At 43.1% G+C, this 11979-nt stretch overlaps 1 protein-coding gene across 2 annotated transcripts in view; it reads left to right on the top strand.

The window, feature by feature from the left end:
* Positions 1-4413, top strand: part of CNGA3 (cyclic nucleotide gated channel alpha 3) — a 35227-nt gene extending 30814 nt beyond the window's left edge. The window contains exon 6 of one of the 2 annotated variants that reach the window (XM_011969625.1): positions 1229-4413. In XM_011969625.1, the coding sequence (XP_011825015.1) occupies positions 1229-2640 (1412 nt within the window). In that variant the 3' untranslated portion in view covers positions 2641-4413. The remainder of the gene's footprint in view (positions 1-1228) is intronic. The other variant, XM_011969624.1, reaches the window with a different exon arrangement.
* The last annotated feature ends 7566 nt before the right edge of the window (positions 4414-11979 follow it).

The following is an 11979-nucleotide window of genomic DNA, read 5'->3' as shown; positions in this document are numbered from 1 at the left end:
TTTTTGTTTTTGCTTTTTTGTTTCATCCACCCTTTTCTTGTTTCATTTTCCTGTTTTTGTTTTTGCTTTTTTGTTTCATCTACCCTTTTCTTGGCTGGTGTAAGCAAACCCCAGGCAGTAAGCACTTTAGCGTTTTGAATAGAAAATAGAATATCTCGGGAAGTCAAACTCACTGTGCCAAAGGGAAGAGTTACGCTTGGGAACTGAGTCATGCAAAAGCTGCCTTCCTTTTCTTCCCAAACAGATAGCTGTAGTTTGCATAATGTACTTTTCCTCCTCTCCCCTCTTTTCACATGTAGATTCACTGAGTGCTAATCAAAGCCTCACAAGAATGTAACTACTGGCCTCATTGCCTACCCACCCTTTCTTTTCTTTCTTCTTTCCTGTCCTGCCTGCTGCCTGCTCTGTCCGCTTTAAGTATTGACATACTCAAAATCGTCTTTGGAAAAAGCACAGGCCACAGATCCTACTGTGACTTGTGTTTCTTTCTCCTAGGTGTACTTTCAACCTTGGTAAAATAAACCTCTAAATCAATTGAGATCGCCGCCATCACTTTTCTTTTTTTTAAAAAAAACTCAGAGTCTCACTCTGTTGCCCAGGCTGGAGTGCAGTAGTGTGATCTTGGCTCACTGCACCCTCTGCCTCCTGGGTTCAAGTGGTTCTCATGCCTCAGCTTCCCGAGTAGCTGGGATTACAGGGGTGCGCCACCACATCTGGCTAATTTTTGTATTTTTAGTAGAGACAGGGTTTCACCATGTTGCCCAGGCTGGTCTCGAACCTCTGACCTCAGGTGATCCACCTGCCTCAGCCTCTCAAAGTACTGGGATTATAGGCATGAGCCACGGCACCTGGCCCACCATCAGTTTTTGATTTACAACATGTATCTCTAATTTTAAAGGATCCTTTTTTAAAATATGTATATAATTTCCATTTATCTTTTAAAATTTAATAATCATTCCTTGTTATCATCTAATACCTCATTTATACTTAAATTTACTCAATCGACCTATGTTTTAAAAAAATTCAATAGAAGAGATAGAACCTCATAGAATAGAAAATATCAGAGTGCATTTCCTATAGTCATGGTAAGTGTTGGTTTTGAAATAATTTCTATTATATATGTATCACTGCATATTCTGTAGCCATGAGGTAAAAGATGTTTCTTTGTACTGTGGTCAAAAAAAGTCGGCCTCTGTGATGCCCAAGTGACCTCCATCTTCTTCTTTAGGTTTTCTTGAGCAAGGCTTAATGGTCAGTGATACCAACAGGCTGTGGCAGCATTACAAGACGACCAAGCAATTCAAGCTGGATGTGTTATCCCTGGTCCCCACCGACCTGGCTTACTTAAAGGTGGGCATGAACTACCCAGAACTGAGGTTCAACCGCCTACTGAAGTTTTCCCGGCTCTTTGAATTCTTTGACCGCACAGAGACGAGGACCAACTACCCCAATATATTCAGGATTGGGAACTTGGTCTTGTACATTCTCGTCATCATCCACTGGAATGCCTGCATCTACTTTGCTATTTCCAAGTTCATTGGTTTTGGGACAGACTCCTGGGTCTACCCAAACATCTCAATCCCAGAGCATGGGCGCCTCTCCAGGAAGTACATTTACAGCCTCTACTGGTCCACCTTGACCCTTACCACCATCGGTGAGACCCCACCCCCTGTGAAAGACGAGGAGTATCTCTTTGTGGTCATAGACTTCTTGGTGGGTGTTCTGATTTTTGCCACCATTGTGGGCAATGTGGGCTCCATGATCTCGAATATGAACGCCTCGCGGGCAGAGTTCCAGGCCAAGATCGACTCCATCAAGCAGTACATGCAGTTCCGCAAGGTGACCAAGGACTTGGAGACGCGGGTTATCCGGTGGTTTGACTACCTGTGGGCCAACAAGAAGACGGTGGATGAGAAGGAGGTGCTCAAGAGCCTCCCAGACAAGCTGAAGGCCGAGATCGCCATCAATGTGCACCTGGACACGCTGAAGAAGGTTCGCATCTTCCAGGACTGTGAAGCAGGGCTGCTGGTGGAGCTGGTGCTAAAGCTGCGGCCCACTGTGTTCAGCCCTGGGGATTATATCTGCAAGAAAGGAGACATTGGGAAAGAGATGTACATCATCAATGAGGGCAAGCTGGCCGTGGTGGCCGATGATGGGGTCACCCAGTTCGTGGTCCTCAGCGATGGCAGCTACTTCGGGGAGATCAGCATCCTGAACATCAAGGGGAGCAAATCGGGGAACCGCAGGACGGCCAACATCCGCAGCATCGGCTACTCAGACCTGTTTTGCCTCTCCAAGGACGATCTCATGGAGGCCCTCACCGAGTACCCCGAAGCCAAGAAGGCTCTGGAGGAGAAAGGACGGCAGATCCTGATGAAGGACAACCTGATTGATGAGGAGCTGGCCAGGGCGGGGGCGGACCCCAAGGACCTTGAGGAGAAGGTGGAGCAGCTGGGGTCCTCCCTGGACAACCTGCAGACCAGGTTTGCACGCCTCCTGGCTGAGTACAACGCCACCCAGATGAAGATGAAGCAGCGTCTCAGCCAACTGGAGAGCCAGGTGAAGGGTGGTGGGGACAACCCCCTGGCTGATGGGGAAGTTCCCGGGGATGCTACAAAAACAGAGGACAAACAAGAGTGAAAATGCAGCCTCTGTCTCCTGCTTCACGGGGTCAACTGTCAGGGTGACGCTATGTGGCCGCAGCTGTGTGGCATGGAACTTGGTCAGGGTTTAATTCCAGCTCTATTCACCCTTTAAAAGCTGTGTGACTGCCCGAGAGAGCCTGTTTCTTCACCTAGAAAACAGGACATTTGTCTCAGTCCCAGTGAAGTGCCAGGTTTGACTGTGAGGTCCGCATGAAACACTGCACCAGGCAGGGCTTTGCAAAGTGCAAAGTATCCCCGGTCCCAGTATATGGAAGTGTGCACACAGGACTCTCACTACATTTTTATGGAATCTGCAAGGCGTTTTTAGGCTTTTTAATCTAATTTTCTTATAAATGAAAGATTATTTAGTCACCTTTCTCCTCCCCAACTTCACTCCACCACCACCTGATAATGGGTATATAACAGAAAGCTGAAGGTACAACGTAGTGACTCAAATTCAGACTTACACAAGACAGTTTGAGGCATATTTCTGACTCTGGTATCACCTCATGTGCTCTTGGGGGCCCTGGAAACCCTGGCCTTTGGGAGTGCTATGGCAAGTAGAAGTTCTGTAGGATGGAAAGAGGCTGCCCCATTTGAGGTCACTTCCAATCTGTGAAGCAAATCCAGACTCCTTGCCATCCAGCCACGGTGAAACCAGCGTCTGTTTTACAGAAAAGAGCATCTCAGGAGAAGAGACATCCCCTCCTTCTCACTTGCCAAAGAGATTCAAAGACAGCGCCTATCCTCCATTCTTGAGTCAAGGCCCTGGGTGACCTATTCTAACTCAAGGAGGAGAGCAACGTACAGGGAGAGCCTTTTAGATTGAAGGCTGGAGTAGTGTCCTAAACCAAAACCGACAACTAAGAGTTTTAGAAGATGAGACCATTAGGCATGTATCTTTGCAAACTGCCCCTTCACCCACGAAGAGGAAGCCTCAAGATCCCTTGGAATTGCATCCCGGGGCAAAGCTTTTGGCTCACCAAAAGCTCGCAGATTGCAGAAATTAGCTTTTTTTAAAAAAACAAACCCCAGTAAATATAATTATCATTAACATTTTATAACAGATTTATATTTTTGAGTTCTGTGATTGCAAATTATGACCTCAATATTCCATCCTTATGTAATATGTTGCAAATTACCCAAAGATGAGTCTTCTTTCTTTCCTTTTTTTTTCTTCTTACTTCTTTCTTCCTCTTTCTCTCTCCTCTTTTCCTCCTCAAAATGTATATATTTTAAAAGCCTTAACTATTAGTTATGCCTGCATTCATATTTGCACAGGCAAAATAAAGACCTGGATTTAAAAATAGGAATGACTCTTGCTTCAGCTCTTGCCATAAGGGAAGTTTCAGTCGCAGAGTATGTTTCTAGGGCAATGGCTTCCGTAGAAAGAATAGGTGCTGATGTGGGAGAGGGCACACATTCCAAGAAAGTGACAATGCCAAGTGCTATTAAGGACACAAATCAACAAGAACTCTCATTCATTGCTGGTGGGCATGGAGTATGGTGTAGCCGCTTCGGAAGACAATTTGGTAGTTTTTATAGAGTTAGGCATACGCTTTAGCGTATGAACCAGCAATCACACTCCTAGGTATTTACCTAAAAGAATTTGAAACTCATATGCACATAAAAACATGTCTATAAATGTTGGTAGCAGCTTTAATCATTATTAACAGAAATCTGGAAGTAGTAATAATATCATTCAATAGGTGAATCGATAGATAAACAGCCAGGTGAGGTGGTGTATGCCTATAATCCCAGCTACTAAGGAGGCTGAGAAGGGAGAATCATTTGAGTCCAAGCGTTTGAGGACAGCCTAGGCAACATAGCAAGACCCTGTCTCTAAAAAAAAGAAAAGAAATAAAGAAAAAAGTAAAACAGTGGTATACCTGTACAATCACCATATAGTCAAATCCTACTCAGGAATGAAAATGAATGAGCAATTGATAAAGGGAAAAAGATTCCATTTGTATGACATTCTGGAAAAGGCAAACAATAATGATGGAAAACAGCTCAGCGGTTGCCAAGGGTTGTCAGGAGGTGTGGAGGCTGATTGCAAAGATCACAGTGGGGAATTTTTAGTTGTGATGGAAACTGTTTTGCATGGTGTGCGGTGGTGGGTATATGACTGTGCGTTGTCCACTCTCATAGAACGGTACACCACAAAAAATCAACTGTAATGTGTGGAATTTTTAAATATCAACCCGAATGTGAACAACACAAGGATGGAAAGCAGATTGTGACAAGTGAATCTAACTATATTAGAAATATATGACATAACTTTACTGAAGGACATAGGGTAAAATGATGACCTAAGTAATGTTAAAAATGGTGCTTTGAGTAGAAACTAAGGCTAAAGACGAAAAGATGTGACGTGAATACTGTACTCTAGTTGTAAATTTGTTTCACATGGGGATATGGGTTACTAATTCAGAATTACATTATACTATGGATGAATGCATGAATGACTGAATAAATAAATAAATGCTTTAAAAAATGGAAGCCAGATTTATTGTAGTCAGAAAAAGAAGTTACAAATAAGACCACACAAGATCAGAATGAACCCTGTGGTACTGGATTGGAATCAGACATTAGAACGAACTCATGTTTACTTATATATCCAGGTAGACAGATGCAGAAATGATTGTAGGGGTGTGTGTGTGTGTGTGTATGTATATATGTGTATATATGTTGGTATACATAGATATATTTCTAACTCTGTGTACCAAGAAGCCTTGGCAGTGATACCTATTACAGAGAGCTCACCAAGCACCCAGATCTTGGTTTCCAAATATCTTTCTCCAATGAAAGGAACCAGGGCTGATTCTAGGGCTGAGGCAGGGAAAACATACCATGAGCCTGGAGTATCTTGTAGTGCCAGAAAGTACTCAAAAAACACAATGTTGGGGGGTAAGTGGCAATAGGGCTTTCTACACACACACACACCCCCCCACACACAAACAATGATGGAGGTAAATCAAAGGGACACATCAACCAACCTGAAAGAGTTCCCAATGGCCAAAACTGAAGCCATCTGAAAAACAAAACTTAAAAATTTAGTATTAGACTATATCCCAAAGTATAAAAGTATATGAGTCTATGCCACAAATAAACGATTGAATAAATAAATAAATAAGGGAGAAAGGACACGTGTTTTTTACAGAAGAATTCCAGATAACATATGTAGATTATTCGATACGTTCCACCCCAGGATGCAAAGCCTTGTTTGCGGATCTTGCACTCAGAACTGGAACCAAGGATCCGGCAGCCTCTACATTGCCTTGGGGGAACACAATGTCAATATCAACTGATCATGTGGGTGGGGTTACAGTAAGGATGTTAAGGTGGGAAAGTTATCCTAGATTTTCCAACAGGGCCTAATATAATCATGAGGATTCTGATAAGTGGGAGGCAGGAAGATCAGAGAGAGGAAGGCAATGTAACAATGAAAGAATATGTATTATTCTTACGGTAGCAACTTCATTAAGATTTTTGCGATTCCGGAAAAATGGTGGTGGTGGCAGTGTCGTTTTTTGGGCTAAGTCTTCACATAAAAACACAGCAAATAAGATAGTAAATCTAAAGATCCACAGACAACATCTGACATCCCCGAGGATATGAAAACACCCAAATCACCAACAGGTGCTCACCAAAAAGCATGGACAGCCTGTCTGAGAACAGGTGGAATTAAGGGAGATTCTGCAGAAATCAATTTGTGGGTGGCAGCAAATTGACAATGATGCTACAAGACTGATGTGCAGGGACAGTCTGGGTGCTACACACTCTAGATGTTCACAGAATAAAGCTTCCTTCTTTATTTGAGAAACATCTGTTCAGATCCTTTGCCCACTTTTACATTGGGTTGTTTGCTTGCTATTGAGTTGTTTGAGTTCCTTATATATTTTAGATATTAACCCTTATCAATATATGGTTTGCAAATATTTTATCCCATTCTGTAGGTTGTCTCTTCACTCTGTTGATTGTTTCCTTGGCCGTGCAGAAGCTTTTTAGTTTAATGTAATCCTATTTGTCTATTTTTGCTTTTGTGGTCTGTGTTTTTGGGTTCACATCTTTAAAAATAATTTCCCAAATCAGTGTCATGGAGGATTTACCCTGTGTTTTCTTCTAGTATGAAAGAAGCTTCATTCTAAGACAAAATCTCTCACTGAGAGACAATTTGGAGTAAATTCCAAATTGATCACAGGACAGAAAAGGTAGTGACAAAGGAAAAAGAAAGATTAGATTAAAGACGGTAGAGAACCAGAGGAGGTAGCACTAGTCCATATATATTTTTATCACTGAGAAAACAGCCGAAGAGAGACTTAGAGAACTATGAAGTTAGGAAAAAGGTAAATCATGTTCCATCTCTTCTCTCTAAAGTATAAGCACATTCAACTCACTTAAAAGAAGAACAACAGAAAAGATGCACCCTCAAATTTCATGCAAAGTCTTTAAACAGAGAGCGAGGAAGAATCAGAGGGAGTATAACGTCTCTGCAGATAATGAAACCCACCAGAAAGACATGCCCACAGAGCGGATGTAAACTGACCCATCATTTCAAAACCAGCCAAAAGAAATTAAGAGAAGATAGATCCTTAAAAAAAACAAAAACAAAAACAAAAACAAAAACAGCATAAGCCAGAATCAAGGATGAGGTGATTGAGGAAAAGGAAGATTTGACAAGAGCTGTAAGAGAACTCAGGAAAGTACTGGAAATAAAAGAACAAAAATAATTTCAAAATAAAGACTGAATTAAAAGGAACACAAGAGCAAATAAACATAGTGAGCGATGTTTTAAGAGAAATCAAAGATGAGAAGGAAAAATGTCTTAAAAATCAAAAAAGATATTCCAAATGTGACATTTGGGAAAAGACAAAACTATGGCGAAAGTAAAAAAAAAAAAGAAAGAAAAAAAAAAACCCAAAAAAACGAGTGGTTGCCAGGGGTTGGGGAGATAGAAGGATAAACAGGTGGAGAGCAGAGAGTTTTAGGGCACTGAAAATACTCTGTATGGCAATGTAATGGTAAATACATGTTGTTATGCCTTTGTCAAAACCCACAGAATGTACACCACCAAGAGTGAACACCAATGTAAACTATGGACTTCACGAGAAAATGGGTCAATGTAGGTTCGTCTCCACAGCAAATGCACCTTTAGTAGCACTACCAAAAATATGGAGTATGTTGCAGGTATATGGGAATTTTGCCGTGAACCTAAAACTGCTCTTAAAATGCTTTTTTAAAATAAAAAACAAATGGAAAAGATAAAAAGAATTTGAGAGAAAAGTGATGGAGAATAAACAACAAAGATCTAACATGTTAATAAGAATCCCAAACAAGTACCGAAGCACAGGAACAGAGCCAGACACTAAAACTTATCATGTAAGAAAAGTTCCTGAAATAAAAACTAGCTTGAACTAGATATGGAAGAAACATTCTGCATTCTGGGAAAACTGAGCCAGGAAACGGGCACTGAGACATATTAGAGTAAAACTTATAGACTCCAAAAGAAAAGAAAAAATGTTTTTGACATTCAGACAAAAAAACAAAGTCACTTACAAGGGGATAATATCAGAGTGCCTTCAGACTTTTATAAAATAGCACTTCATGCTAGAAGACAATGAAACAACACGTAGGATATTCAAAGACAAAAAGTATGAGCCACAGATTTTATGTCCAATCAAACTGGCCTTGAGGAAGAAAGGCTGCAGATAAACAGTTACAAACATACAAAAACTCAGGAGTATTGCTTTCATGAGCCCTTCCTGAGCAATCCACAAGAAAAGAACCTCAGAAGACCAAAAAGACTGGGAAAATATTGACATAAGGCCAAGTACTCTGCTCACTGAAAAAGCTCAGAACAATAACTCAGTAGCAATGAGTACCCACAGCACCCAGGTTGTAGTCTCTAAACACAATTTCACATTTAAAGGAACCAAGATGAACCCAAAATATTTTGTTTTGCCGGAAAGCGAGGGAATTATCAAAGACTACTGAGATGATGTCAGTAGAATACAGAATCCACTTTGAATGCACCTCCACTGGCCAAAGATGGGAGAATTTGAGAATCACAAAGAAAAACAACTGCAACTGCATGTACTAAGTCAAATATATTTTTCATGGTCACCATTGCAACTTGTTCCAAAAATTGTCAAAGAGAAAGAATCAAGCAGTTATGGCTGACTTTCCTATAGAAAAACTGTATTTCAGAGTAACCTAAACAATTGAAGAAGAAAAGTTATTTTTCTTTTCTTCTGTAGAGTCAGGATCTCACTATGTTGCCCAGGCTGGTCTTGAACTTCTAGGATCAAGCAGTACTCCCACCTCTGCCTCCCAAAGTGCTGGGATTATAGGCATGAGCCACCATGCCCAGCTGGAAAGTTCTTCTTTATAGAATAATTCCAACTAAAAAAAAATTATCTCATAGAATATTGGATCTAGGCAATCATATAAAATGGATGTTAAAACCACTAGTTGCGAAGTTGATGGGGGTAGGGGGGTAGAGCTAGACAGCCAAATAGAAGCCACCAGTGATTGTTCCCCCACCACACACACAAGAATGCAAAATTGAACAACTATCCACACACAAAAGCACCTTCATCAGAACCAAAAATCAAATAAGCAATCACAGTACTGGTTTTAACATCGTATTAAGGAAGGGTACAGTGAAGAGGGTAGGAAAGACAGTCTTGAGTTGCCCACACCACTCCTCCCCTATCCCTCAGCAGCAGCTGCATGGCAAGAAGAGAGAATCTGTGTGCTTGTCGAGGGGAGAGTGCAGTGATTGTGGGACTTCGCATTGGAGCTCAGTGCTGCCCTGCCATAGCAGAGAGCAATGCGGGGCAGAACTCGGCCAACACCCATGAAGGGATTTAGACTAGCCCTCACCAGGCAAACTGTTCATCCCAGCAGTCAGAACTTGAGTTCCAGCAAGCCCTGCCACTGTGGGCTACAGGGCTCTGGGGTGCTGAGTAAACCTGAAAGGCAGTCTAGGCCGCATGGACTGCAATTCCTGGGCAAGTCCTGGTGCTGTGCTGGACTCAGAGCGGGTGGACTTGGAGTACAGGCAACCTAGTGAGATATCAGTGGAGGCAGCCGAGAGAGCGCTCACATCATTCCTCCTCTAACCCCATGCGGTGCAGCTTGCAGCTCCAGGAGAGACCCTCTCTCTCTTCTTGAGGAGAAGAGACAGGAGAGTAAAGAGGATTTTGTCTTGCAATGTGAGAACCAGCTCTGCCATAGCAGAATAGGGCACTAGACAGAGTCATGAGGCCCCCCTTCCAAGCCCTAGTTCCCAGATGACATTCTAAACACCCCCAGGGCCAAAAGGGAACCTGCTGCCTTGAAGAGAAAGATTTAGTCCTGGCAGAGGTAATCACCTGCTGACTGAAGAGCCTCTGGGCCCTGAAGAATAAGTAGTGGTAGCCAAGCAGTGCTCACCAAGGGCCTTGGGCAAGACTCAGGGCTGTGCTGGCTTCGGGTGTGACCCAGCACATTCCCAGCTGTGGTGGCTGTGGGGAGAGACTCCTGCTTGAGGAAAGGAGAGGGAAGAGGAAAGGGGACTTGGTCTCGCCGCTTGGGCACTAGCTCGGCCACAGGTGGGTGAGCACCAAGTGAGCTCCTGAGTCCCCAGTTGCAGGCCTTGGCTCCTGGACAGTATTTCTGGACCTGCCCTGGGCCAGAGGGAAGCCTACTGCCCTGAAGGGAGAGACTCAGGACTGACAGCATTCCCCAAATGCTGACTGAAGAGCCCTTGAGCCTTGAGTAAACATCATAGGCAGTAGCCAGGCAGTAATTGCCATGGGCCTAGGGCAGTGGTGGCCATGAGGACAGACTCCTCTACTTGACGAAATTGGAGGGAAGAGAGGGAGGGAAGAATGGGAAGGACTTTATCTTGTGGCTTTGGTGCCAGTTCAGCCACAGTAGAAGAGAGCCTCAGGTGGACACCTAAGGTTTCTGACTCTAGGCCCTGGCTAGCAGACGGCATCTCCGACCCACCTGGGGCTGTGAGAAGAACTCACAGCCCTGAAGGGAAAGATACAAACCCGCCTGGATTTGTCATCTGCTGATTGAATAGCCCTTGGGCCTTGAGTGAATATAGGTGGTAGCCGAGCAGTGGTCACAGAGCAGTGGAGGCCTTGGGCATGACCTGGTACTGTGCTGGCTTCGGGTCTGACCCGGCACAGTCCCAGTGATGGTGGCCACAGGGGTGCTTGTGTCAGCTTTTCCCCGGCCCCAGGAAGCTCAGCACAGAGACAAAAGGAGAAAGAGAGAGACTCTGTTTGTATGGGGGAAAGTACGCAAAGAGAACAAAAGTCTCTACCTGGTAATCCAGGAAATTCTCCCAGATCTTACCTAAGACCACCAAGGGGATACAACTAAGAGTCTACAAGAACTACAGCATTCCCGGGATTGGGGTGCCCCCAAAGCAGATATGGCTACAGTGACCAGAGAAAGATTTAGATCACAATACCCACGTCCCTCCAAATACCTGCGAAGCTTTCCCAAGAAGGACAGATACAAACAAGCCCAGACTATGAAGACTACAATAAATACCTAACTTTTCAATACCCAGGCGTCAGCGAACATCCACAAGCATCAGGCCCATCCAGGAAAACATGACCGCACCGAACAAACTACCTAAGGCACGAGTGACCAACTCCGGAGACACAGAAATATGTAAACTTTCAGACAGAGGATTCGAAATGGCTGTTTTGAGACAGCTCGACAAAATCAGTGGCAACACAGAGAAGGAATTCCAAATCCTATCAGATAAATTTAACAGAGAATGAAACAATTTAGAAGAATCAAGCAGAAATACTGGAGCTGAGAAATGCAAATGGCATCCTGAAGAATGCTTCAGAGTCTCTTGGCAGAAATAATCCTGCAGAAGAAAGAATGTGTGAACTTGAAGACAGGCTACTTGAAAATACACAGAAGAGACAAAAGAAAAAAGAATAAAAACAATGTAGGATACCAATAAGATCTAGAAAGCAGCTTCAAAGGGCAAATCTAAGAGTTATTGGTTTTAAGGAAGAGGTAGAGAGAGAGATCAGGGTTGAAAGGTTATGCAAAGGGATAATAACAGAGAACTTCCAAAACTTAAAGAAAGAAATCAATATTCAAGTACAAGAAGGTTACAGAACATGAAGCAGATTTAACCCAAATAACATTTCAAGACATTTCATATCAAACTCCGAAAGGTCAAGAAAAAAGTAAGGATCCTAAAATCAGCAAGAGAAAAGAAACTAATAGCATACAACAGAGCTCCGATACATCTGGCAGCAGACTTCTCAGCAGAAACTTTACAGGCCAGGGGAAAATGGTCTGACAT

The sequence above is a fragment of the Mandrillus leucophaeus genome, unplaced genomic scaffold, assembly GCF_000951045.1.
Source record: "Mandrillus leucophaeus isolate KB7577 unplaced genomic scaffold, Mleu.le_1.0 Scaffold9, whole genome shotgun sequence".
Lineage (NCBI taxonomy): Eukaryota > Metazoa > Chordata > Mammalia > Primates > Cercopithecidae > Mandrillus > Mandrillus leucophaeus.
This window is presented reverse-complemented; position numbering and strand designations above follow the sequence as displayed.